Source organism: Octopus bimaculoides, chromosome 10 (genome assembly GCF_046866305.1).
Source record: "Octopus bimaculoides isolate indiv1 chromosome 10, ASM4686630v1, whole genome shotgun sequence".
Classification (NCBI taxonomy): Eukaryota; Metazoa; Mollusca; class Cephalopoda; order Octopoda; family Octopodidae; genus Octopus; species Octopus bimaculoides.
In genome coordinates, this window is record NC_142937.1 from 7,810,412 (window position 1) to 7,835,411 (window position 25,000).

A 25,000-nucleotide genomic window follows, 5' to 3' on the forward strand; every position below is an offset into this window, starting at 1 on the left:
GCATTTTTATAGGTGTTAATGCTTTAAAGATGCTATTTTGTTTAAACTAATCATTGAAAAGATAATATGAGTTTGCATAAGAAGTAAACAGCAAATACAAGCGAAGTAAATTTATAGAAGATGATACTCCGAGAGAAGAAAATATGGAAGGACAAAGTGAAGATCTGTAGTAATTTGGGATAACAGTGTTTGATGGTAACACAGTCACTATTAAAAGGTGCTTAATTTTGTATTACCTTTTAGTTTTAATGCTCTTAGCTGTGATTTCATTTCATATATATATATATATATATATATATATATATATATATATATGTAATTAAGATTCGGTTGAGTTAGGTACTTCAATTGAGGAACCTTGTTAGGTAGATCTAATTGCACGCCCGAACAATATCACGTGAATATAAACTGTGCAGAAGTGTTTGCACTTGATATTCTTGCAGTGTATGCAAATAACACGACCCAACTAAGTGAAGATATCTGCTCTTGGTTATTCAGACAAGTACTTCATATGTTGGTCCAGAGGGATCTTTTTCTTTTTTTAAAGTGAGCCGGTCGACCAGCGCATTGCAGTCGTGCACGAACAAGTCTATGGTTCTGAACTGGCCTGGAGGCAGCCTCCAGTTGGATGGGCGGTGCTCCAGCTCTGAGAAACAATCCCGATTGTCGTGACGCTGTGTGGACGTGTGGAAAAACGCGAGTAGTTTGATGAGGCGCAGAAACTGGCTGATGTCAGTGCGGGTCCAAAATTCGTCCCAGTGGCGCGTGAGAGGTGTGAAGTGAAGACCCTTGCTGAGGTGTGAGTGTTCGGCAGCGGACAGGGGAAGGTTGGGTGGTATAGTGACCACAGCGCGTGGGAGCAGAAATTGAAGGAGAGAGCAGGTGGAAGGGATGGTAGCACGGATGAGGAGGCGGGATGTGTGGGCGACAAACCGTGACGCCTAAACCAAACACCAAGCAACTTCAGTAATTTAGTAAAATCTCGACGGAGAAGTCGTTGGTCTTACTGAAAGTCGTTTCGGTAATATTCCTTACTGTGTGAAAATGTATGTTTGTTGTAACTGTGCAGCCCTAAGTCAGAGGTTATTGGGCAGACGTGTAGACAAAATCTAAATGGATAATACGCGAAGCTATTAATTCACTTTGAAAGTATAGTTCATGAGGTGCCAAATCTTTTATCGTACAAGTATAGCCAGTGACATTGCACAAAGTGAATTCAAAAGGTTTGTGGGTTATTAGATGGTTTGATGGTCTTTTTACAATGTAGTTACTTCAGTTTCCCCGCATGATCAAGTCTCTTGCTAGACAATTACAACTCTAAAATAAGAAAGAAATTATAAAAAAATTGTAGATTCAAATGGAAACCATCCAATAATTCCGGAAGTTATTTACAAGAAAATGTATAATAATTTGCGTGTCAAGGATATCCTTCAAGACGAAAAAACACCTGATAACATGTGGCATTAAAACTGACACAGAAATAAAAATCCGTGAGTTGGAAATAAAACACAAAAAATAGAAGTAAATAAGGTGGATAATATGAAACTTGATCAATATTTCATATCGAATATATAATCTCTAACGCTAGCAGTATAGATGTGACACTAAGTGAAGACAGCGTTTGAAAATTATTGATTTCCTACATTGGGACTTGGCCAAACACTTTAAGGGAAAAGTTATATTCGATTGATTTTATGTCGCATATGAATGATACTAAGAGTTATGAAATGAAATAATTGGTTGCCGCGGCAAAATTTGAACTCAAAATGTAGAAAGAAACTAAATAGATTAGATGTTAAGTCTGGTGCTCTAACGTTTCTACCACGCTATCAGTTTGATTATGAAATGTGACATAGTAATACTGATGTTTAGACAATAATGGCAACATTTGTGCCTTAGTAAGGCATTGCGACAGAAGAGAGAATGACGATACAATAAATTGAGATAACAACTGGTCACATCTTTGAGTAAAGGATTTTACTTGGCCTCACTGTCTAGTGCATACACTTACAATTACAGGAACTTCCTTAGCCTAAGCTTCAGGAAGCAAACAAACCCACCAACCTTGAGGGATCCACTTCATAACAGAACCCGACAGCTGGTGCATGTAAGTATCCATACCCTGTGATGTGCAGTCATAGTTGACACTATATTTAAATAGTGGAATATTTCACCCTCCATCTAAGTCTACGGTCTATTGGAACCTTATAAAGGAGACATTGACTATATCTAGTCGTTGCGTCTGGCCTCCTCTACTAATTCCTGTTCTTTATCCGTAACATTTATGATATTTAAATTCCCAATCCTTAACAGGATGCTATGGGCGAAAGCGGCTCGGTGTGGCATCAGGTGGCAAAAGAAACTATAGTTTAATCAGGAAGTTAAAAATACCATTTGGACAGATAAGAAGGCTTACAAAGTTTGGCGTGGAAACAAGTCTCCATTATTACGTAAGCGGTACACTGGAATACAAACATTGCAGCAGACAGTAAAATCGTTCAAGGCTAAGCCATGGGAGGACCCTGAGGTTAAGCAGGATTCTAACTTTAGATTTACCAATAAAGCATTCTGGCAGACCATCCGCTGAGTACGGAACAAGAAGCCATCTTCAACACCTGTCACTAAGAACCCAACTGTACTTCTTTTTCCTACAGAAAAGAACATCCTTAAGAGATGAAGTGAAATACTTTGCCGTTCTAAATCTTGTCACGATTAAATATTCTGGTTGACACGAAGATCATTTTAGGGTGAAGACTAAGTGCACAGAAGCTGAAGTCAGAGGCCAGTAAAGCACGCAAGGCTGCAGGAGACGGTGAATAATGCCATCATATGTTAAAACCCATAAATAGAGATGGTATTCTCTATTTGATTCATGTATGCCAGGTAGCTTGGATCTCTAGAAACACAACAGAGCAATGGCAATCCAGGGTGATAATCATAACTTTAGGAAAGGGAGAGAAGAGAGAGTGCTCTAATTATAGAAGAATCTCCTGTTACGCCTCCCAGGTAAAGTCTGGAAAAAAAATTAGGGAAATTGTTAATTATAAGCTTGTTGTAGAACTGTCTAACTTCTGTCATGGAAGCAGCACAACTAAACAGATATTGGTGAGATGGTAACTAGTAGTACTACTGATGTCAGCATGAAAGCTGGGGATCGCAGTAGAATTTTTCAGTCGCCACAACATCCTGATCTGGCATCTATCATGGCTCATACCAACACTAATAACTGACGCCAAAAGAGTACAACTATAAAACACCTAACCAGACTTATCAAAAATAATCTTTTCTACTCTAGCCACAAGGCCCGAAATTTGGGGGGAGAGGGCCAGTCGATTAGATCGATCTCAGTACGCAACTGGTGCTTAATTTATCGACCCCGAAAGGATGAAAGACAAAGTCGACCTCGGCGGAATTTGAGCTCTGAACGTAAAGACAGACGAAATACCACTAAGCATTTCGTCCGGCGTGCTAACGTTTCTTATTTTTTACTGCCCACAAGAGGCTACACACAGAAAGAACAAACATGGACAGACAAACGGATTAAGTCGATTATATCGACGCCAGTGCGTAACTGGTACTTATTTAACCGACCCCGAAAGGATGAAAGGCAAAATCGACCTCGGCGGAATTTGAACTCAGAACATGAAGACAGACGAAGTTCCGCTAAGCATTTCGCCCGGCGTGCTAACGTTTCTGCCAGCTCGCCGCCTTGGACTTATCAAAAAATAATGCAGCAAGCATTTCTCATAAGTCGGTGATAATTATTATATTATCTCTATGCCAAATTTGAATTCGGGATCCGTCTTCTGAAACTCAGCAGTTACTCCTTTTTACGCAAGTCCTTATAGTTAACACTATGATGGCTTATGCTGTGTATATTAACCCTCAAATACGGATTAACGATACATACATTGCTGGTTGCCGATAGGCGCGGTAGAAGCGAGCTGAAATGGTTTAGTAATTTCATGTATCAAATATTATAACAAGCAATATAACCTACTTGTATATGTGTGTAAATGTCCGTCTTTGTGCAGGTGCTGGTGTTGTGGATGGGGGGTTATTTCTCTAAGGCGTTAGTTCGCAAACAACTACAACAACAGAAGGTACCATTAAAAATTCGAATGCGGCAAAAAAACGAAACAAGACCATATTGACAGGTGTGAAGAAATGACAAATAATAAATAATTATCACCAAATCGTTGTTTACGAAACAGTGATAGCTGAAGACATTAACATGGAAAAGGTAAACAGAATATCTATTATATAAACGGAAGCACTTACCGGGGGTGTTCCTTTCCCTCTGCGTGGCTGCAAAATATATAACACATAATTATATGGCTATACTGTTACACACACACAAACACATACACACACACGCTCACACACATACATACATACATGCATACATACATACATACATACATACACACACACACACACACACACACATACACACACACACATATATATATATATATATATATATATATATATATATGATTAATATGAACAGCCGTTTGCAATGTTTCGCCAAAAGGGAGAATTACAAACGTCATTAAATGTGACTAGGGTGTTCAATACTTGAAAGAAAGAGAATCCTCTAGCTCCCATTGTATTCTCATTTAATCTTAACTAAGTCAGTTGTTTGGGAAACACATTACAGTACTTAGAGTACATAGTAAAATGTGAGATGGATCCACCTATGGAAGTAATAGATTTTCTCCCTCTTGGATATGACACTCGTATTATACTTTTTAAAGGTTTTGCACACTCGAAGTCATCTCAAAAATGGAAAAGAGTTACTTGCACCATGTTGATTCGCGCCAGATATCGGAATGCCGATACACTGACTATTTTTCAGTGCATTGTGAACACTGTAAAGATGAGAGATGGACAGCTGTGGTCAGCAGGAGGGATACAACAGGTGTTCTGACTGTGTCTGCACGTCGAAGTTCATCCAACGACTGCAGCACAGTGTCTTAGCGTTATAAGACGGCTACGTAACGCTGCTGGGAGCTGTGTGAATGTGGTTGTGCATGTGTGTGTGTGTGTGTGTGTGTGTGTGTGTGTGTGTGTGTGTGTGTGTGTGTGTGTGTGTGTGTGTGTGTGTGTGTGTGTGTGTGTGTGTGTGTGTATGTATGTGTCCGTTTTTGTACGGGCGTTGCTGTTGTGCATGAAGATGGGATCATTACAGAAACATCATAATACTTTATGATGTTTTTGTAATGATCCCATCCTCTACTTTTAATTTCTCTCCCATAAACAAGAATCAAGACCAGATGGACAGGTGCGAGACGAATAGACGGCTTTATCAAAAGACAAAAACAAATAATAAGTGAGATCGAATGTTTGAAATTACTAGAATTGAAAAAAAAAATGTTATATCAATAACATGTAACTGCGATTGTGATTTTAATTTTGATTGAGTCGTTGTTTACAAACAAAAACAGGAATTAAATGATTCCAACGTAAAAGAACTTCACAGCAGTTCATTAGAATATCTATTATATAAAAGAAGTACTTACTGGTGGTGTTCCTTTCCCTGTCAGTTGCTGTAAAAAATATAAATATAGACATATTAATTATATAGATAAATGTGCATACATACATTTCTACCTTGCTAAGCATAAATTTAATAATGTAGTATAAAATAAGAATATTTTAATTATGAAATGCACATAATAAAACATACTGGACAGATGCTGTAGATATGCAAGAAAGAAACCCAATTCATAATAATAGATTTGACTTACCAGTGGGTCCTTGCTGTAACATAGGAATAAAAAAGTAAACACAAACGGCGTTTAACATTTACGAGGAGCGTAAATGGTAGTTAAAAGACTGGGAATTGTAAATGGCAAATGACGAAACATCAAACAAATATAGGTATCCAAGAATGATGTTAAAGCATAATTTACTCACGGCAGTAAATAATATTCAAATGGTACACAAATGAGACGAGGTTACTAACTAAATTACTAAGTAGAGATTTAAATAATATCATATGCAAAGCATTTTAGCTAACTGGTTTAAAGTATAAACAATAGTTTGTAATGTAGTGCGGGCCTTTTATCGTAGGTTCATGCTCGCACTGCATTGAAACTGTTTTTCATACCAGTCAGGTAAAGTGCTTTGCATGTTATATTTTTTAAGCCTTTATTTGTAATTTGTTTAGTAACGTTGTCTTATTTCTGTACCATTTGAATATCATTTACTGTTTTAAATAATTTATGGTTTAACATCATACTCATTACGTCACTTGGTATTTAACTTTCTCGGTCCATCGATTAACACAAAACCTTATGTTGTTTGTTCTCTCTAGTTAGGTTATTCTTTAATGTGATATTTTCAGAAACACTTATGACCAAACCACGTGTAAAATATTTGATCACTCTGTGAATGGCCTTCTTGTAGTCATCTATCTATCTATCTATCTATCTATCTATCTATCTATCTATCTATCTATCTATCTATCTATCTATCTATCTATATTTCTATATGTATATAGAGGCTTATATATGCACTTGTGTGTGAGTATTTGTACATGTGTGTGTATGTATAAATGTGTGTGTGTGTGCGTGTGAGTGTATATAATGGCAGTTTAGATAGTTTTATTTGTGTGTGTATATGTATAGCTATTCTGTGTGTATATGTAAAAAAAAGGGATGAAAGTCATTGCCAGTTTAATGTTTGGCGTCGTAGTCGCTTTTTTGAATATCCTCTTTAACTCAGAATCGAATGTAGAATTAATAATTCATTTGCCCAGTAAATGATTGCTATGACCAGGTCAATGTTTAAAATCTTATCAGTTTAAAATTTTTTCTTTAAAATGTCGGATCGTATATTAAGCTGTAATCTTTTAATCTTTTATGATTACATTAAAAGAACTGCTATCAACGCAGCTGTCGTAAATATTATATGCCATCTGCGTTTACTGTTATATATATATATATATATATATATATATATATATATATATATATATATATATATATATATATATAAACATATATATATATATATATATTTAAAATATATTTAAATATACATATATATGTTTAAATATATATATATATATATATATATATTTATATATACACATGTATATATGTATATATATGTATATATACATATGTAAATGTATACATATATAAATACTTATATATACATATCTATATATGTATATATATATATATATATATATATATATATATATATATATATATATATATATATATATATATATATATACATACACACATGTACTCATTTACATACACACACATGTATGTATGTATGTATATTTATACCACCACCACCACCACCACCATAACTTGACAACCGATACTGGTGTGTTTATGGCCCCGCAACCTAGCGGTTCGGCTTAAATTTGGAAAAAGACGGAAGGAAAATTGGGATATATAATTAACTTAACAGTAAATAAAACCAGCGTCGTACTAATATAAAAGATTACATAATATGATATCTCAGACGGATTATCCTTAACTCCCGCTTAGTTATGTTCTGTAAAATGTAGACAGGAAGCTATATTTCATTCCTGGTATTTACACAATCACTGGACGTTCTTAAGGCTCTTTAAAAGACACTATTTTTCAAGCGAGTATACGGAACATTTTTTGAACCGTTAATATAAGGTTTCGTCTCCGAAAGGAACTTCTGTCTGACACTCTCGTCCATAAGATTCTAGATTAATGCCAAGAGGATTGTTTTATATCTCTTCTTGGGGTATCTAAAAATTGAAAGAGGGTTGTTGTATCTGGATTTAAATTTTACTCCCACGGATCCAATATAACGCTTCGTAGTTTGCTGATACCCATCTTTCATAAACAACGGAGGCTATATTGCATTCTGTAGAGGACATTTAGCTTTATCTCTGCATGTACATCCAGGACAAGCCTGAGTTATAGGCTGTTTACTGATATTGGCCGTTGCATTAGGGGAACATGAATATGGATTTAACCAGGTGCCTATTAAAAATCTTTCTATACCTATGGTTGCTGGGAAAGTGATAATCTAATAAGGGTTTAGATCAAACACAAATTATTCAACCGCAGAACCTTTCGGTAAATAAACAGTTTTAGGTATCTTCTCATTTTAATATCTTCTTCAGCAACTCATTCATGAACACATTCGTGGTTGTTGTTTACAAAGTGAACATCCGTCTTCGAATATGCACTCACGAAAACAGAAGGGAAAAACCGCTAAAAGCAGAAGATTTCGTCGTGGCTTCAATCACCAATTGGAGATATGGAGAATCCATAACAACACAGGTCTCGATGAGTGACAACTTTTTAAAGAGATTTTTTCCCCGTTAACAAAAAGTCATAAACGGAAAAATGCGTGTATGTAGGAAGGTTGCAAACCTTAACGCCAAGTCCAAGTTTTTAATTATTCTGTGTTGTACCATAATTAATACGACATTTGAAAATGGTGTATTCAGCGAAATATCGTTTTGTGGATCAGAATAAATAGCACATGAAAGGAAAAAAAAATTAGAATTGAACCAGCAGTTATCTATTATTTTACTAATTATATCTATCTATCTATCTATCTATCAATCTATCTGTCTGTCTGTCTGTCTGTCTGTCTGTCTGTCTGTCTGTCTGTCTGTCTGTGTATATATATATATATATATATATATATATATATATATATATATATATATATATATATATATATATATATATATATATAAGCACATACATATAGACATCTATGCATATATATATAATTGAATGAGTTGAAGTCAACAAGGAGGAGTATATGTGTGTGTGTGTATGTGTGTGTGTGTGTGTGTGTGTGTGTGTGTGTTCCCCCACCACCGATTGACGACAGTGTTGGTGTATTCACATCCCCGTAATATAGCGGTACGGCAAATGAGACCGACGGAATAAGCCTAAAAATATAATTCCTGGCGTTGATTTATTCGACTAAAACTATTCACGGTGATGCCCCAGCATGACTGCAGTCAAATGACTGAAAGAAATAAAAGGGAAAAATCTTGTTTGTTGTTAACACAACGTTTCGGCTGATATACCCTCCAGCCTTAATTAGGTGTCTAGGGGAAATTTCGAACCTGGATTCTCATTCCTAAGGTATTTTTCGATGTTACGCCATATGACCGTGGGCATATGGCGTAGTGGTTAAGAGCGCGGGTTACTAACCCCAAGATTCCTAGTTCGATTCCAGGCAGTGACCTGAATAATAGTAATAATAATAATAATAATAATAATAATAATAATAATAATAATAATAATAATAATAATAATAATAATAATAATAATAATAGTATGAATGAACGCGACACTCTCCCCAAAATTCGCAATTCTAACCAAAACCTGAAAATAATTGGTAAAATCCGCCTTGCACTTAAGGATATAATTTCAGCTAATGATGTTGATATTACAGATCTCAACCACCTGTACTATGCATCCGCAAGAATCTCAACGATTCTATGTGGTGAAAAGATTAGAAAAAGACAACACTCCCACAAAAAGCCTTCTTGGCAAGAACGCATTCAACACCAAATTAAGCTGCTTAGATCTGACATAGAATGTTTGAAAAACCTTAAATTTGACAAGAGTATCAAACCTACAAAGACCCAAAAACTAAAGAAAAAATATAACATGGAAACCATAGTTGACATTGATGCCACCATAGAAACCATCAAGCAAAAGGTATGTGCTAAAGCTGCCCGCATAGCAAGGTATGAAAAGCGTGTTAAATTCTTCCGAGATAATAACATGTTCAAAAATAACCCCAAAAATTTCTACAGGAAGATAGGGAAAACACCAGTAACAATAAAGTCTGTCCCATCAAAAGAAGAAGTGCAAGAATTTTGGAATAAAATCTGGGCAGAAGATAAAACACACAATGAAAAGGCCCCTTGGATTGATAGAATAGCTACAGACCTAGACTCCTTAGAGGAGCAAAAGTGGGAGGGGGTCAGGGTAGAAGATATAAGATCTGCTCTCAGGAGGTCAAGCAAATGGAAGTCTCCAGGAAAGGATAAAATTCCTAACTTCTGGTTGAATGCCTTCCCAGAAAGCCATGAACTGCTAACAAAACTTTACAACGATGTTTTGCAAAATCCTAGTTTGATGCCCTCTTGGCTAGTTAATGGTTTAACATTCCTGCTTCCAAAAAATGAGGAAACAAACGAACCAAAAAATTATCGCCCCATAACCTGCTTAACAACAATGTATAAGACGCTAACATCTGTCCTAACCGAGTACACCTATAGTTTTTTAATAGAAAGTAGCATATTCCCTAATGAGCAAAAGGGATGTAAACGTGGATCTTATGGTTGTAAAGATCAGCTACTCATCAATAAGATGATCTTAGAAGATTGTCACAAGCGACACAAAAACTTGTCAATAGCCTGGATAGACTATAAAAAGGCCTTTGATAGCCTACCACATAGCTGGATTAGGAAATGTCTGGAAATGTATAAAATAGCTCCTACTCTGCGAAACTTTTTATCTGTAAGTATGAGATCATGGAGAACCACACTGATGTTGAACAATGACAATGAATCTCTAAATGCTGGAGATGTAAGAATTTCATGTGGCATTTTCCAGGGTGACTCACTATCACCACTCCTCTTCTGTCTAGCCCTAATACCACTCTCAAAATTGCTCAATGATGCACAGTATGGTTATAAAATATTTGATAAAAATAAAAATCATCTCATTTACATGGATGATTTAAAGCTCCTTGCAAAAAATGACCAACAACTCAAAGGCCTACTAGCGATTGTTAAACAATTCAGTGATGACATCAGGATGCAATTTGGCCTTGATAAATGTGCAAAAGCTATCTTTATCAAACGAAAAATGACAAATACATCTAATGTGAACCTTGACCAGCAAAATGTCATAAAAGAGTTAGAACCAGCGGAGAGCTACAAATACCTAGGGGTAATTGAAGGGGACAATATCAAGCACTCAGTGATGAGGGAAAGGATCAGAAGAGAATGTTATCGCAGGGTGAGAGCAATACTGAAGACAGAGCTGAACGCGAGAAACAGGATCGAAGCGATCAATGCTCTAGCCATACCAGTCGTGACTTACAGTTTCAACATCGTTAACTGGTCAATTACTGAAATATGTAATGTTGACAGAAAAATACGAAAACTGTTGACAATGCATAGAATGCACCACCCTAAGGCAGATATAGAACGTCTTTATCTGCCAAGAAAAGAGGGAGGTCGAGGACTACTACAGCTGGCATTATCAATGAAGGTAGCCACAATTGGCCTAGACACCTATATGAAAAACTCTGAGGACTGGATGCTAAAACTTGTCTTAAAATATGAAAGCAAGAAAGCATCTTACTCAGTAACAAAACAGGCAAAGGAATATCTAAGTGAATTCCAATTGCAACAAATTCAAGAATTAGACGAACTAGAAACACCTACAGAAAAAGCTAAGCGCTTGAAAACCCGTGCTAAAATTGCTGCCTTAGCTATTATGACTGAAAAATGGCATGGAAAACCTCTCAATGGCAAATACCCAAAGAGAGCGAATAATGCAGATATTGACAAAGCCCTTACCCACCAATGGTTAATGGCCTCTGGATTGAAATCAGAAACAGAGGGGTTTATCATAGCAGCCCAAGATCAATGCCTACCTACAAAGAACTACCAGGCCAACATATTAAAGAACGGCAGCTCCCCATTATGTCGTATATGCCAACAACAAAATGAGACCATCGATCATGTTGTCTCCATGTGCAGTCTGCTTGCGCCTACAGAGTATCTCAACAGGCATGATAGAGCTGCACAATATATTCACTGGGTAATATGCAAAAACCTGGACTTGCCCCATGATAAAAACTGGTGGGAACACAAACCACCCCCAGTACTTGAAAATGATCACATTGCACTCCTCTGGAACTTCACCATTCAAACTGACAGAAAGATAGACGCAAATAGGCCAGACATCATACTGAAAGACTTCAGACAAAAATCATGCCTCCTCATTGATATGACTGTCCCAATTGATATAAACGTATCTGTCAAGACCTACCAAAAACTGAGCAAATATAAAGATCTTGAAATAGAAATTAGCAAAATGTGGAATCTGAAGACGAAAACAATACCTATTGTCATAGGTGCCCTGGGAATGACAGCGAAACGGGCTGATTACTACCTAGCTCAGATACCAGGAAACCCCAAAATGGCTGAAGTCCAAAAGATAGTGCTCATGGGAACCGCCCATATCCTACGTAAAATACTGTCTATGTGATCTCAAATTTTAAAGCAAACATAATTTTCTTATGGTTTCTTAAACATTGACTTGAACAAAACTGTACAAATCCAAATATATGGTACCCTAGGCATAACACCTACATGAACTTCTAACTTGTTGTCTCTTGAGGTCTCTGGGTGAGACTTGGATCCAACTTGTACAAATGCAAAACAAAAGTCAAACATAAAATAATAATAATAATAATAATGATAGTAAAAATAATAACATCGAAAAATACCTTTAGGAATGAGAACCCAGGTTGGAAATTTTCCCAAGACACCTGATGCAGGCTGGAGGGTATATCAGCCGAAACGTTGTGTTAACAACAAACAAGGTGAGGACAAATATCCGTCGAATGTAAATAATATAAATAATATAAATAATGTACATAATTCCTCATCTCTTAAATATAGAACTGTAAGGACAAGCAAGTTAGACAAGTCGATATACAAAAAATATTAAATACAAAAACCATACATATGTTTGCGTATAAGAAGGTCCGACTAGCACAAAATAGAAATAATATCAGAAATTAAGGGGATTTAATAAGAGATTTGTGAGTCCAGCAGCTGTTTCTAGGGGATTGGTGGTCAAAATAATAGTTGTAAATTGATTCTATCACCGGATAATACCAGCCTCCGTCTTCAGGGAAGAATTTTACATTCTGTCAACACCTTAAATGTAAAATTCTTTCATGAAGACAGATGCTGGTATTATCCGATGATGGAATTAATTTACAATCATTATTTGGGACGACCACACCCAGCTGTTGGACACGTAAAACCCTTATTTAACCCCTTTAATTCCCGATATCATCTTTATTTTTTGTATATCGACTTGCCTACTTGCTTGTCCTTACATTTACTCATATATATATATATATATATATATATATATATATATATATATATATATATATGAATTAAACAAAGAACATACTAAGTATGTCTACCTGCTGGAAATAACAGTAACATCTCTAGGACTTAGTGTGTTTTGTATGCTATCAAATGCGGTATATATTATACACATATATTACACACACACACGCGCGCGCGCGTGCGCACACACACCACACACACACATACACTACACACACACACACACACACCACACACACACGCACACACATACACGCTTAAAAGCACAAACACAGAACCTAATGTAGTTAAGTTACGAGCTTACATAAAGCGTGAATTTTTGCAAAGAAATTGGATGTGAGAAAGCAAGAAAAAAAAAACTTTACACATTATAGAAATAATTGATAGTACAACTCTCTTCATGCCAGAAGTCTATCGAAGTGAGCTTTTTATCTAGGGCCAGTGTAACCACCAAGCGTAACATTACGTTCCTAATCCGTCTTCAAATTTCATTTCTGGCGTACAGGTGCATGCTGAGTGGAAACCTATTTACTCATCTTATTTTCACTATTCTCACCAATCTATTACCAAATGTACCTGAGGAAATCATCTGCCTCTTCCTTATCTCTTTCTTTCACACTAACTTTCTTTTACAAGTGGCAACTTCCTTTTACAAGGGCAATGTGGGTTTGACCGAACAAGCAAGTTTCTGACTATTGAAAAACTTCCTGTTATTATCGGTTAAAGGAGAGTGGTGCAGTGATGTTAACGATAGAATTATTGTTTCTAACGGAGGCATAAGGCCAGGTATTTTGGGGTGTGAGTTAAGGGATTAAATCGACTCCAATACTTGACCGGTACTCTATTTTATTTACACCAGAGGATGAAAAGCAAACTTGATCTCAATGGCATTTGAACATATAGAGCCGGAATATATACCGCAGGATAGTTTGGCTGATGCGCTAACGATTGTACAAATCAATGATGAAGAGGAAAACAAAGTAAGAGAGAAAAAGAAAAAAAAATGAGAAGCAAAACAACAACAACGTCGACGACGTTGATAAGAGGAGGAAGAAGATGAGGAGGAAGAGGTAGAATTAGACAAAGAAAAAGAAAAGAAAAAGAAGAATCAAGAGAATAATAGTTAAAGGAAATGATAAAGAAGTAAAATGAAACAGCTTTTTTAATTGTTGCGATTTTCATCTCATGTAAAATTCACTCTCAATGAATGTTAAAATAAAAAATTATTGAAAGACGAAAATATGTGACAAAATACATACAACAATACAGAAAAAAACACACAATGCAAAAATGCAGAAATTTTCAATGCTTACAGACTCGACGACTCTCCACATAGAAGCAATATCTTTAGCTTGCATTATATTTTACAGATATAGAAACTAACGCCCTGCTTGATTTTTATCAATAGTGTTTTGTAGTTTTCGTATTAAAGATCTTTACTACCAAAGTAAACGGCAGCTGCCTTTATATTTTGTTTTTCTGTTCTTAGATTTCATACTTTTCTTCTTAACAGCTAAAGCACGAGTTGTTTCTTCTACATTGAAATGAAATTAGCTACCATTCTGAAGTATGTGTTGTTAATGTTGCAGTTGTTGTTTCGGTGTTGTGTTGTATTTGTTGTTGTTGTTGTTGTAATCTTCTTCATTGACTTGTTGTTTTTGATAGAATATTGTTTTCTTTATTTTTGTTGTTACTATTGTTGTCGCCATCAGATTTATGAAATCATTGAGTTATATGAAATATTAAGGCATCACAGCAATAAGATGTAGTGTATTCTTCTAGTAGTGAGTATTGTGTAAATAGATTTTTATGTAGTTTTATGCAATGTATAGAGTTTATATCAGGCCAGTTCGGTAAATAGTCAATGGCGCTGTTATACGTTTGTATCTAAAACACCTAACTTGCACTGACTCAGTCTAGCTACATGTAAATTGGTGCCATGGTGAGTAACGGTCGACTACTGTAAGGGAGAAACAATATATGATTGAGAGGAGTATCTTTAGCATGTTTTACTTCCAATGATTCCAAGTATTCCAGTCTGCCTTAATTCTGAATTTGAGTTTTGACTTTCATTAAATATTACTTTTAACGCTCTGCTTGAACTTCGTTTATAACTTTGCTTTGCTCGCTTAGTGCTGAATTTCACTTCAGATGTGCATAGCTTGTGGCTGTTTCATTTTTTGCTTTCTTTTTCTTCGGGCTGATTGTTTTACTTGTGAGTTGTATTTCTTATTTTGTCTTGTAATATCGCTAGATGTCGTAGTTCTGGAGTTGAGGTAATGTATGTAATCCAGTATTTATGTTACTAATTGTTGTATTGAATTTAGTGATATGCAATTGTATAAATTAATGATAGTGTTTTCACTAGACTCAGAATGTTTTGTGAAAGAGTTTTCGTTTATAGATGTACGAGTGTGTAGTTATTAATGCATGAGACTTGGGGATTTGTCCGAGTTTGTTTAGCTTGGTGTATAACGCAGAAGTCAATGTTTGGAGAAACGTTATTGTAGTCATCTTAGTGAGCTTATAAGATTATGAGGTGCATAGAATGTAAAGCGAATCACAATACGATACCGTTGCACTCTTTGTTGTATTCCTGTTGTATCGGAATGCGTGTGCATTATGTGTGTTATTTGGTGGTGGTGTAGTTAAATGTTGTAGTTGGGATATGTAGCCAAATGAAAACAATTGAAAAAGTTTTCGGAGTATGCATGAAGTTATGTCAATGAATTTTGTTACTGTGTTTTAATATGAATGCTTGCGTTTCTAGAGTGTTAAGGTCTTTTTTTTTATGCTTGGGTGTTGTTTATCTTATTTTTATACTGAGCAAAATGACATTGTGAAACTTTTACCGGAAAATCATCAAGGGGTAGTCTGGAATCTGAGATTTGAATTAGTTGCCATATTGTATCCAAAGTATTCCTTTCTACTCTAGGCACAGGGCCTGAAATTTTGTGGGAGAAGAGCTAGTCGATTGCGCCGACCCAGTGCGCGACTGGTAAATATTTCATCGATCTCCAAAAGGATGAATGGCCAAGTCGACATCGGCGGAATTCGAACTCAGAAGATGGACGAAATGCTACTGAGCATTTTGCCTGGCATAGTAACGATTTTGCCACCTCATCGCAGTATTAGCCGCAGCAAAAGACATACTGGGAAAATATTAATTCTGTATAATGATGGCACCAGCAAAATTTCACATAGAAATTTATGCGTGAACAATTTAAAATTTCGCACTAAGAGAAGTCTAAATCTATATCAAGAGTTTATACACTTATGCTAAATATTGGTTTCTAAGTTTCGCACAAGACTAGCAATTTCAGGTTAGGTTGAATAAATAGAATCCAGTAATCAACTGGTACCTATTTTATCAACTCCGAACGCATGGAAGTCAAAGTAGCCTCCAGTGGAATATGAAATCAGAACAATGATGTTAAATGTTGGTTTCAAATTTTGCCACAAGGTCAGCAATTTTTTGTGGATGTGGGGGGAAGCCGATTATATCGCACCCAGTGCTTAACTGGTATTTACTTTATCGACCACAAAAGGATGAAAATCAAAGACGACCTCGGCAACATTTGAATTCAGAATGTAAAGGAGTACGAAATGCCGCAAAGCATTTCGCTCGGCGTACAAACAAATATTAAAAACAATTTAACACTCAAATTTGGCACAAGGCTAATAATTTCTGGGGAGGGGACAATTCTATTACTTTGACCCCAGTACTAAACTATTGCTTATTTTATCGACCCCAAAAAGAGGAAAATCAAAGACGACCTCGGTGGCATTTGAACTCACAATGTAAAGACGGGCGAGATGCCGCTTAGTATTTTGCTCGGCGTGCAGACAAATATTAAAAACAGTTTAACACTCAATAAATTATAATATATAGTTATAATAGTAAATTAATATTATATCATAAATAATATATGGTCAAGGATGACAGATTTAATATTCTTTTCTACTCTAGGCGCAAGACCCGAAATTTTTGGGGAGGGAGCAGTCGATTAGATCGACCCCAGTACGCAACTGGTACTTAATTTATCGACCCCGAAAGGACGAAAGGTAAAGTCGACCTTGGCGGAATTTGAACTCAGAACGTAAAGACAGACGAAATACTGCTAAGTATTTCGCTCGGCGTGCTAACGTTTCTGCCGGCTCACCGCCTTGTCAGGTTTAATATTATGTGTTCTTTACTGATATGTTATGTTTTGAATATAAATATTATTTCAACGAATTTTGCTACATCCGCCATCCTTTCAAAATCTAGAACATAAGGTCTAGCAATGAATGCATATCATTATAATCGATTGTAACCGTTCTAAAGATACATAACGTGTTATAAAGCACACTATAAGCCCTGGTTCTTTGCTCTTTAGCAGATGAGAAATAAATTCCTCTTAATAAGGCACAAGTATATCGCACGTATTATACCCAAGTTATCATTCTCTATGGTGGAAATTTATATAAACTGAAGCAATATAATGAAGTATTTACTTAAACTTAGTAAATATAAATTCACAACAGATAAGCCAATCTTATGTTAGATAAGCCTAATGTTATGTCGCATCTCCTATGGGGCATTTCCATTACTTTTCTTTAGATTACAATTCCTAAATACAAGACATGAATTCTGTATTAAAGTTATACCATATCAAATTAAATAGCAAAGTATACAAGATCATTTTCTATAGATGTTGATCGAGTTTATGATGGGACATTTTGAAAATAAATCATACTTTGCGTCCACACACAAATCGCATTATAACAATTTTAAACGATAGTTAACGGTGGAGTCATAAAATAAAGAAAAAATGTTACGCTATCGTAGTTTGATAAGATTAGGTATACCTACGTTTCCCTTTGCTGAAGAGATAGAATTAACCTTAACCTGAATACTGAAAATTCTCTCTCGAAGTTGTAAAATGAATTAGTCCTTTTTTAAGTGTGCTACTATTTCCGTTGCTCGTTTTACGAAGAGAAAAAGCAGATTGAAAAGAGTAAGAGAAGAAAATAGCAACGAAATATTACAAAAATATATTAAACCGTAAAGACATGATGTCTAGATATTAGGTGGGATCACACACACACACACACACACACACACACACACACACACACACACACACACACACATAATGGCAAACACACCATCATACAAAGACTCAGAAACACCTGCTGCTAATACCGTTTTATGACATGTGAGTTCTCACAGACCCTCACATATCATCTACACACGCTTTATCTCTAACAGGCACATAAATCACACACAGCAGTAGAATAACTCCTTCAACGTTCAACTTATTATCATATTAATTATAATTTAAATATGCAGATTTGTACCAAAATTGGCGTCAAAGTGTGATTACATACACCGAGCAGTTGAATGTTTTCTGTCTTGCATTTGGCATGAGTTGAATTATTGCTTCATCGATATTACAGTAGCCGAAGCCGGAATGTAATATCATGCCCAATGGTAAACCGAAGTGAAACTTTTAAAGGCAGTTTCATAGGTACCAGTTATCTTCTTTTCACTGGAATGGGCATTTACATGCAAAAGCTCACATAAGAGCTCACATTTTAATTGAACAAAAATTCATTGTATTAGATGAATTATCCTGGCAGACTCTATCTACCAGTGTTACTAATTTGACGGATTCAGTCGGCGGAACTGAATGGCTGGCCTTGACCACGGCAAATCGCAGCAACCGTCAGCAACTTTTTTAGCTAAATCAATAGTAGTATCAATGAATTAAAACTTTTACACCGGAATGAAATTGGCTATAAGATTACAATTACTCTAATTCCCGAGAATACATTTAGTTTCTTTCTTTGGAAAGTTTTCATGTCACACTGTGGAGTATCTTGCTTCTGTTGTATATTGAGAGATTCACTGATCTTTTCTTACCCATTGCACACGTAACATGAAATACGAGCTCTATCGCCGAAGAGTAATAAAAAAAAGAGTTAAAAAGAAGAGAAAAAAACTCAAAAATATTCGACATTTAAATGGTAGTCTTTGCAAAGTACTAGAAGTGGTTTGTGAATAAGTTAGTTTGATTTGTAATGCATATTTAATATAAAATTACTGCAGTTTCAAATAATATTTTTTTTCTGTAATATCATTTATTTACAGCTGAATATTTTATTATTTTCCAACATCGAATATTTAACAAAGCATTAGGGGACCTAAATACTTATGATTTAAAATAAATATCATTTCATGATCCACAGTAATATTTTTTTAATAAGCTTGCAATTTGTTGCAATCATATCGGATTAAAGTGTAATCTTGGGCCTGTAAGTTAGGCCAGTCGATATACAAAAAATAGAAATGATATCGGGAATTAAAGGGGTTAAATAAGGGTCTTACGAGTCCAACAGCTGGGTGTGGTGGTCTAAAATAATGATTGTAAATTAATTCCATCATAGGATAATACCAGCATCTGTCTTCAGGGAAGAATTTTACATTTGAGGTGTTGACAGAATGTAAAATTCATCCCTGAAGACGGAGGCTGGTATTATCCGGTGATAGAATCAAATTTACAACCAACACATCACCAAGACCCTAGAAACAGCTACTGGACTCGTAAATCTCTTATTCAACCCCCTTAATTTCTGATATTATTTCTATTCTGTGCTAGTCGGACCTCCTTATACGCAAACACATGTACGTTTTTGTATTAAATGTAATTAATATTTTTTGAACATCGACTTCTCTAACTTGCTTGTCCTTATATTTACTCCTCTACCTGCTTAAATCTCTGGAGCACTACGAAGTGTAATCTATACGGAGAATGCCCGTCTCTAATCTATCTATCTATCTATCTATCTATCTATCTATCTATCTATCTATATCTTATTTATTTTTTTCTTTTTATTTCTTTCAGTCATTTGACTGCAGTCATGCTGGGGCACCACCGTGAATAGTCTTAGTCGAATAAATCGACGCCAGGACTTATATTTTTAGGCTTATTCCATCGGTCACTTTTGCCGAACCGCTAAATTACGGGGATGTAAATGCAGCAACACTGGTCGTCAAGCAGTAGTGGACACACACACACACACACACACACACACACACCTATGTACAGAACTTATTTCAAGTTCTTGGTAAATGAGTCAACTAACATTGATTATCTATAAATGTTAAAGTCATTAAATGTAACCTTTTTTTCATGCTGCTGACACCACAAAATACTGATGCATAAGTTCTCCACAAGGCATTGTTACTAGACGTATGAGTGGCTAAATTTACTTAACGCTAGACAACGGATATTTTGCGCCTAAAATAAATTAGGAATATTAGTTTTAAAATGCGCGCGTTTTTATTTAGTACATTGGTGCTCATTCAAACGTCAAAAGTCTTTATTCATTTTACTCATTGGATTGTAGCCATTTTGAAGCATTATCTCTCTCTTAATTTACCGATTCTTTGTTGAGTCGCTATTTTATGAGACATCAACAACATCAGCTTAAACATAAACACGTGTTACACATACACAAACGGGAGTGCAAATGTAAATTTAGACTATCATTATGAACGAGGGGGTGCTGAAAAGTTTCTGGCTTCTAAATATAACCAAATACGTTTTTTTGTTGTAAGCATGCATGTAAAATTAGGTTTCACCAAGTAGACAACCCCCTTTCTCTCTTTCTCCCCCCCCCCCCCCCTCTCTCTCTCTCTTACAGAGAAGCAGTGAAACAGAAAATGGTGATAGAGGCGAGGAAGAAGATGAGGAGGAGGAACAAGAAAGTGATGATGCTGATAATGAAAAAGAAAGAAAGAAAGAAAGAAAGAAACAAAGAAGAAGAAGAAGAAGAAGAAGAAGAAGAAGAAGAAGAAGAAGAAGAAGAAGAAGAAGAAGAAGAAGAAGAAGAAGAAGAAGAAGAAGAAACGAAAGTCAATAAATGTTTTTAAAATAATTTAGTTTCCTAGTCTTTTGTGGATTTGCTCTTGAGAATGACTTATGACGAAGTTGCTCTGAGAGGAGTAAAAAAACGCTTAATTTTCTAAGCATTATTATGGCTACAAAATAGATTGTCATAAATTGACGACTGAACCACATTTTGAATAATCTAGAAACGCGAAAAAAGGCAAAGAGCGAAGAGGTATACTTTGAGTATTTCAAAAACCATGCGACTATTTTTGAAACAGAATAAATTCGTATGCCTAGGAGTTTTGGAGTGTTACATTGAGTGTGTCATTACTACTTGTATCCAATAAGATTCCTGGAAAAAAATGTTAATCTCTATGTACAGGTGTGACTATGTGGTAAGAAGCTTGCCCAACCACATGGTTCCGTGTACGGCCTCACTGCGTGATAGCTTGGGCAAGTGTTTTCTACTATAGTCTCGGGCCGACTAAAGTCTTGTGAGTGGATTTGATAGAGGTAAACTGAAAGAAGACCGTCGTATATATATATATATATATATATATATATATATATATATATATATATATATATATATATATATTATATATAACGTTGACCACTAAAGTGGACATTTAATGTGCTAGAAATAGACCTAAATTGTTCTCAAAACGAAATTTAGCGTAATTACGCTAAATTTCGTTTTGAGAACTATTTAGGTCTTAGTAGACACAAGATGTGGTCTATTTCTAGCACATTAAATGTCCACTTTAGTGGTCAACGTTATATATAAAAATATACTTTAATCCCCTGAGATCGCAGATATTTTTTCTGAATCTCTCTGATTCTTTAAATGTGCTAGCTTCCTGGTAATAAATCGATATTAATTAATATATGATTTTTACCCTGTTTTAATATTCATATATATACATGTGTGTGTGTGTGTGTGTGTGTGTGTTTGTGTGTGTTTGTGTGTGTTTGTGTCTGTGTGTGTGTGTCTGTGTGTGTGTGTTTGCTCACCCCCTGCTCTACCGCTCTACAACCGTTGTTTCTTTGTTTACGTTCTCCTAACTCCGCTGCTCGTCAAAAAGCGATGATAGTGTAAGTACCAGGTTTAAAAAAGTAAGTACTGGGGTTCGAATCATTCGACAAAACGTTCTTGAAGGTGGTGCTCCAGCATGGCCACAGTCTAAGGACTGAAGCAGATAACAAATAAATGACAACGATAACCACCAAACCTGCACTTCTACGCCCCTCCCCTCCATCACTGAGCAGAGATCTCGTAAACGTTCTCCAGCAATGTCAGTCTAGCGTCACTAGACGGTTACCACATGCAATCACTCTATATCAAGGAAATCACACGTTCTCTCTCCCTGTGAACAAAACAATGAAACACGCTCACCTTTACAACCAATGGTAGATCTTTTAATCCTTAAGGATCATTTATGACCACATGTATATAGCCTTGCCGGATCTGCGGTCAATAGATAAGTACATGAAAATACGCGATCGGACTGTTTAGGTCTTGAAAATACAAGATCACAAAAACGTCATTAAGCCTTTAAGCATATTCGATTGGTGGAGAAGTTTATTTTATCAAGAATTAACTTGTTCAAATCATGCTTTTGATATCTCAAAGTAGCGAACAGTATTTTACCTTATGATGTAGGATTAAGTCAGTATAAGTGGGAAAGAGAGTGAGGGGGAGAAGGTGAGGAGGAGAGAGTGAGGAGGAGAGAGTGGGTAAGGGCGAAATAGAAAGTGAAAGAGAATTAGATTAAGCGCATCAAATTAAGCAGAAATGGATGAGCGTTTTAGTTCTTCACAGATAAAAACTGATAAGTTAGGCACAATGGCGGATATTTATAATGTTATCATGCTGACAAAAAACAAAACAAAAGCAATGTGGTAATTATAACACAGGCATATGTACATATATCTTGCATATATATATATATATATATATATATATATATATATATATATATATACAGACAGAGGGGGGGGAGACGGGGGATACATAGATATAATACATATAACTTAGATAACTTAGATATGTTTCGACCAATCATTGGGCCGGGTCATGTCTTTCTTAATAGGACCATTGATAGGGTCTGCAAAATCCTTTTTAAGTGAAGTCTTGTGAAATCATGACCCATTCCAGTAGGAAGTCCCTGTTGAGTGAGTTGTGTCCACGTATAGGTGGGTTATCTGGTATTCCTTGATATATATATATATATATATATATATATATATATATATATATATATATATATATATATATATATATATATATATATATAAATTATTATTTCTAAATCTCTTGCCAACATAATGTGGCAGTCCTGATTAGGACGAATGTTTCTGTTATTTAGCACGGAAACATCGTCCCCGGCTGGCTATCAACGCACTATCTGGACATATATATAATACAGCAAGAGACATTTCAATAGGAAAGAAAATTTTCACTGCGTTCTTCTGTACTTACCGGTCGTTGCTCCTCTGGAAATTGAGCCTGGAACGAGAGAAAAATACTTTCATTATTTTGTTACTCATTCCAATAGACATACAGTCTAATACTCGTAAACAGTCATCCACACACACGAATACACCCATCTACATATATACATATGCACATTAAGTATTTATGTATGTATGTATATATGTATGTATATATATGTATGCATGTATGTATGCATGTGTGTATGTATGTATGTATGTATGCCATTGTTCAGTTTTATTTCAAGATTTCTTGACAATAGAGAAAGAGCCGGTTTCTAACCTAGATCCAAGGCTCCTTCATTAGAATTTCCGCTTCAACAACAGAGTATGCACGTATACATGATGTATGCATGCATGTATGTAAGTATGTATGTGTCTGTCTGTCTGTCTATCTATCTATCTATCTATCTATCTATCTATCTATCTATCTTTTACTTATTTTAGTCATTTGACTGCGGCCAGAGTATAAAAGAGTACAAGCAGAAATAACATTCATCTATATATATTATGTGTTAACCTTGTGTTAAGACAACAAGGTTAACGCATAAAGAACACACACATAAATACGTAAACATATGTGTGTACTGTCTGTATGTCCTTATGTTAAAAATGTCTTTATAAAAATAATGACAATTATGATTTCAACTCGCATATCTGTTAAATTTTCAAAATAAAAATTAGACTGAGAGAAAGAACGGGAGAAATACATTTAGAGTAAGAACGAGTGAGAGTGAGCAAGAATTAAGAGAAAATCATCAAAGAATTATCTCACCTGTACATTAGATCTAATCATAAATATATGTAGTATTATCCAAAGGGCTAGATCATCAATTGTAAAATTCGCGGTGAATATGTTAAAAAAGCACAACACAAAAACAACAAGAAATAAACGAATACAAAACAAATATCACACAATATAGCAATGTGGGAGTTAGAAATGGAAGGTAAGCTACTAAACTAGAAAAAGACTATCAGATTTTCATTATTAAATAGAAGGTGCCTAAAGCAGAATGTTCCAGATTGCTATCAGACTGCATTGTGATAGGGGAAAATAATGTTTATAAAATGTATGTGCGTGTGCGTCTGTGTGTGTGTTTGTGAGTGTGTGTGTGTATATATATATGTATATATATATATATATATATATATATATATATATATATATATATATATATATATATATATATATATATATATATATATATATATGTATATATATATATATATATATATATGTATATATATATATATATATATATATATATATATATATATATATATATATATATATATATATATATATATATATATATATATATATATATATATATATATATATATATATATATATATATATATATATATATATATATATATATATATATATATATATATATATATATATATATATATATATATATATATATATATATATAAAGAGAGAGATGGTGAAGGCGCATGGCTTAATGTTTAG

At 35.0% G+C, this 25,000-nt stretch overlaps 1 protein-coding gene across 1 annotated transcript in view; it reads right to left on the minus strand.

The window, feature by feature from the left end:
* The window catches only part of LOC106871451 (tryptophan 5-hydroxylase 1), a 270,677-nt gene that overhangs the window by 206,280 nt on the left and 39,397 nt on the right, over positions 1 to 25,000 (minus strand). The window contains exons 2-4 of the mRNA XM_089358348.1: positions 23,513 to 23,539; positions 5,526 to 5,552; positions 4,282 to 4,308 (exon numbers count right to left, since the gene is read on the minus strand). Of these exons, the coding sequence (XP_089214474.1) occupies positions 4,282 to 4,308; positions 5,526 to 5,552; positions 23,513 to 23,539 (81 nt within the window). The remainder of the gene's footprint in view (positions 1 to 4,281; positions 4,309 to 5,525; positions 5,553 to 23,512; positions 23,540 to 25,000) is intronic.